The sequence below is a fragment of the Eptatretus burgeri genome, chromosome 16, assembly GCF_056783735.1.
Source record: "Eptatretus burgeri isolate ZD-2024b chromosome 16, Ebu_testis_v1, whole genome shotgun sequence".
Classification (NCBI taxonomy): Eukaryota; Metazoa; Chordata; class Myxini; order Myxiniformes; family Myxinidae; genus Eptatretus; species Eptatretus burgeri.
Genome location: NC_140976.1, coordinates 32,520,988 through 32,525,987, shown reverse-complemented (window position 1 = coordinate 32,525,987; position 5,000 = coordinate 32,520,988). Strand labels below are relative to the sequence as shown.

At 40.8% G+C, this 5,000-nt stretch overlaps 1 protein-coding gene across 1 annotated transcript in view; it reads left to right on the top strand.

Moving 5' to 3' along the window:
• Positions 1-5,000, top strand: part of LOC147010830 (integrin alpha-X-like) — a 217,548-nt gene that overhangs the window by 160,742 nt on the left and 51,806 nt on the right. The window contains exons 14-16 of the mRNA XM_085859953.1: positions 836-1,000; positions 1,554-1,757; positions 1,985-2,115. Of these exons, the coding sequence (XP_085716079.1) occupies positions 836-1,000; positions 1,554-1,757; positions 1,985-2,115 (500 nt within the window). The remainder of the gene's footprint in view (positions 1-835; positions 1,001-1,553; positions 1,758-1,984; positions 2,116-5,000) is intronic.

Here is a 5,000-nt window from a genome sequence, read left to right as displayed (position 1 = left end):
ATGGCCGCCAAAGCTGACCAAGGCAAAATTTCGAGTGGCTCCATATCCAGAATTGTTGAGAATACATTTGTCAACATATGTACCAATTTTGGTGCTTTTATGAAAAGTCGAACAATTGGTTTGCTATGCTGCAGTACTACAAGCAGTAGTTAGGGCCATGGTGCCGGCGATAGCTCGTCTACTCTTCCCAAAGGACACCTTGGGGTCTTTCACTTCCATCAACTCGTGCCGGCACATGGGATGAGCGCTTGACGTCCATTCGAGGGGCAGCACACACGTTGATTAATCATCCAGCCTGTGAAACACCAGGATGACAGTGCATAGCGAGGTTGAGGTTCGTACCCAGGCTAATCAGCTCAGAAGCGAGTGTGTGTACCTTTAGACTTAAAGCCAAGGTCACCTGGACTTGTAATTTTGTTTTCTCTCCACCATACAAGCAGTGTCCTCACTGCTGTCGATTTTTTTTTTTGATATCTCTTCCACTCATCTTGTCTTGTCTTCTCTCTTGTTTATTTTCTGGCTAATTTTTTTTGAAAATACTGATTATTTGCATGTATGATGCCTCAGTTTTTTTTTCCTACATGTCATTTATTGCTGAGAAATTATTTATTTTTACATATTTTGTTAATTTGTCTTTGTTTTATAGATTTGTCCAGTTTACAAGCAATTTGCTGTAAAATTTGACTTTTCTTTTTCCAGTAAACACAAACGAAAGCTCAGTACGAGGCTGTATGTTTTGAACGGGTGTCATGATAAATCCGGAATAAATATTGTACCATTACGATCTGATAATTCAGAAAATTCACAGGCTGGTCCTCTATTCTGTCACCCACAGTTTGGTTCATACTTTGGAGCAGAGTTGTGTGTTGTGGATGTCGAAGGAGATGGCAACAGTGACCTGTTGCTCGTGTCTGCACCGCTGTTCCACATTCGTGGAGATGAGGGTCGGGTCTATGTTTACAGCTTTCAACAGAATACGTTTGGTTCTCCGAGTAATAAAGTATGGAGTTTGAGCTTTTATTGAAAATTATCGAATGCATTTTTAATACACTGATAACAGGAAAATGCAAAAAAATTAATTAGGTGCCTTTTACATTTTTGGTGCCCTTGATTGATCAGTGAATCTGTCGTTTGGGATTGATTGATATACCCCAAAAACACCACCTTGCGACAATCAGACCCCCCTATGAAGATTGGATTGATTGGTTCAGGATGAAGTTATCTTTGGCTTTGCTGGACATGTCGGGTGGCAAGCCCTTTCATCTTGGTTCTCTCTCTTAAGCGAAAAAGCAAAAAATTAGTGCGTTAGCAAGCCCCATAACTGCAAAGTCAAAATCCTATTTACTTGAGTGGGTGAATTGTTGGGATCAACTGCCTTAACTGATTGTGACTTAATGGTTAAAAATCACCGTGGTAACATCTATGACAATATCATAAGAGATGCCTCTTCTGGGGAATACTGATTCAAGGGTTTTCATTGCACTTGGGCTGACACTTGACCTTTTGTCTCGTTTTATTTGTCAAGTCCTCAGGATATGCTTGTGTTTATGTAGGGTTCTTGGCAGTTGCATCAGATACTGGCCGGGCATCCTGGGGAAGCTTGGTCACGTTTTGGTAGTGCCATAACAGAACTGGCTGACCTCAATGGAGATGGGCTATGTGAGGTCGCTGTGGGAGCCCCCTATGAGAAAGACCACACTGGTGCAGTTTACATTTTCCATGGACGACCAGGAGGACTCCACACCACACCCAAACAGGTTGGGCTGTGTATTGTGCCTACTGCAGTTTTATTTGACAGCAAAATTCCGACTTCTTGGAATTCTGGATTAATAGTGAAAATGTGCCAGTCATTATAAAATGGAACTTTATTGCTTTCACTTTGCAAATTTAACATTTTGTGCTCAAGCCACAGGCATTGGAATGATGCTCGGACCTACATTTACCTTGTGCTATGAAAGTGTATACACTGCTCTTCATGTTTCAGAGAATTCTTGCAATGGAGATTGATGGTTCGCTCCGTCATTTTGGAAGGACGGTGTATGGAAAACTGGATCTCAATGAAGATTATCTGCCTGACATTTCTATTGGAAGTCATGGCTACGCTGTGATTCTCAGGTAAGTGAAGAGAATGTTTTCCAGATGAGGTTTACGGAAAACCAATAAGAATTCAATTTTGTCGTTCTTAAAGCATTCCAACCTATGCGGTGCTGAAAATTAAATTTTCTTATTCTAATATGCTTGACAGCAATAAACACCCAGACTTTCAGAAGACAGATCGATATTTTAAAAATTATGAATGAATGTGTGTGGAGGGTGGTCTGTGGGGGAGGAGGGAGGGCGAGGATGGCTCAACGTAATACAAAATAAATTGCAAAAAAAATAAATTGCAAAAATAAATTGCAAAAAATTGCATCATTGCACGTGTGCAATCAAAGCTTGAAAAGCATTTCATTAAATTTTAAATGATGGTTAAAAAAAGGAACATCTATTACAGTATAATTTTGCTTTGCATCACACCCTCACCCTCTTCATTGTAAACGAGAGAATTAATAGAATACCTTACCCCATGCTGTCTTGAGAAGCAAGGACATCATCACATCCTACTAGCAGCAAATTTGATTGGTTGTGATGACGTAAAATGGTGTAATATTTTGTCCAAGTACTAAACGCAAGGGTTGTGGAAGTGTCAAAAAGGTGATTTGTGTTCCACAATGTTCAAGTATATAATTTGAAGAAGTTTGTAGACCAAAAATTCTGAAGTTTACCGCCATTGATGCAGCCTCTGTTACACCACCTTATTTAACATGTTACATTAGTTTAGCGTGCCTGTTCTTTATGTCCTTTATGACATCCTTAAAACAGTAAGTCTTCTGTTTGGAATGATTTTTAATTTTGTTTGACTGTCAAACAGGCAGAGAGGAAATAAAATTATCACTCCTCTCTGCGCATACGTGATTGGGGCAAATTCGGAGCCAAAGTACTGACTGCTAAACTGCAGGTTAGTTTTCAGATTAATTTTCCGATTCATGTTCAAAATATAACATGTAATTGAAATTAAGTTGTTTCTCAATCATAAACTGATGTTTGCAGACAGACAGACAGACAGACAAAGACAGAAGTGAACCAATTGCTTAACCCCGCATTTCACTTCCTGTGCGTGGAGTACAAATTGCTTTATTGACATTTAACTGATGTGGAAAAACCATAAAAAAAAAAAAAATATATATATATATATATATATATATATATATATATATATATATATATATATATATATATATATATATATATAGATATATATATAGATATATATATAGATATATATATAGATATATATATATATATATATATATATATAGATATATATATATATATATATATATATATATATATATATATATATATATATATATATATATATATATATATATATATATATCCAAAACAATTGCTCTTAATTAAAGTATAAATTTTCCTGGTATTGCATTCTGCGACTTCAAACACATCATTTTTGGAAACATAAATTGTGTGAGAATAAATTCAATGTTTCTAGAGAATTGCAATAAACTGCATTTCTATGCAAATGCAGTAAAGAAATTTCATTTCTAAACAATAAAAGAGAATTGCATTTCTCAGCACTAGTGCGGGCCCTTAGAGGCGTGCCCGTAGGTGCGTGCCAGTATATGCAGCTTCGTGCCTGCAGTATCAGGTCCCCAGCATCAATTGTGACGTCATATCAAACGAAGAAGAGAATTGTGACGCCCCCTTTCTCCCCCCCTCCTCTCTCCCCCTCCTCTCTCTCCCTCTCCACTCTCCCCCTCCTCTCTCCCCCTCCTCTCTCCCTTTTCTTTCCCCCCTCTCACCCCCCTCTCACTCCCTCTCTCGCCCTTCTCTCTCCCCCTCCTCTCTGCCTTCTCTTGCCCTCCTCTCACCCCCTCTCCCCCTCCTCTCGCTCCTCTCTTGCTCCCCCTCTCACCCCTCTCTCGCCCTTCTCTATCCCCCTCCTCTCTCCCTTCTCTCTCCCCCCTCTCTCTCGCCCTTCTCTCTCCCTCCCCTCTCTTGCCACCCCTCTCTCACCCCTCTCACCCCCTCCTCTCTCCCCCTCCTCTGTCCCTCCTCCTCTCTCTCCCCCTCTCTTGCCCCCCTCTATACCCCCTAGTCTCACCCTTCCTCTCTCCCCCCTCCTCTCTCACCCCCACTCTCATCCCCCCTCTCCCGTCCCCCTCTCTCGCAGATATTGGTCGACAGATAAATGGCCGTAACTTGGGAACTGCTCGTCCGATTAATATCAAACCTCGAAAAGGCACATCCGCGGGTCCCCAGCAATATTCCTGGCAAGTTTCAATCAGATCGGACCGTCAATCGTGCAAATAAATAAATAAATAAATAAATAAATAAACATTAATTGTGACGTCATTCGTGATGTCATAGCACTGTCTTGTCATTGGTCAACAGATAAATGGCCGTAACTTGGGAACCGCTCGTCCGATTGATATCAAACCTCGAAAAGGCACATCAGCGGGTCCCCAGCAATATTCCTGGCAAGTTTCAATCAGATCGGACCGTCAATCATGCAAAAAAAAATAATAATAATAAATAAACAAACAATTGTGACGTCATTCGCGATGTCATAGCACCGTGTCTTGTCATTGGTCGACAGATAAATGGCCATAACTTGGGAACCGCTCGTCCGATTGATATCAAACCTCGAAAAGGCACATCCGCGGGTTCCCGGCAATATTCCTGGCAAGTTTCAATCCGATCGGACGTGATCGTCCGGTTATTAATAATTTGGGAAAAATTGGCATGATAAGGTGAGAAGGTGGAACGACACCTTCAGCTGCCATATATACACCTTTTCAACACTGAAAAAGCAGTAAAATGGCCGTAACTTGGGAACTGCTTGTCCGATTGACATCAAACCTCAAAAAGGCACATTTGCGGGGCCCCGGCAATATTCCTGGCAAGTTTCAATCAGATCGGACTGGCGGTCGTCGAGA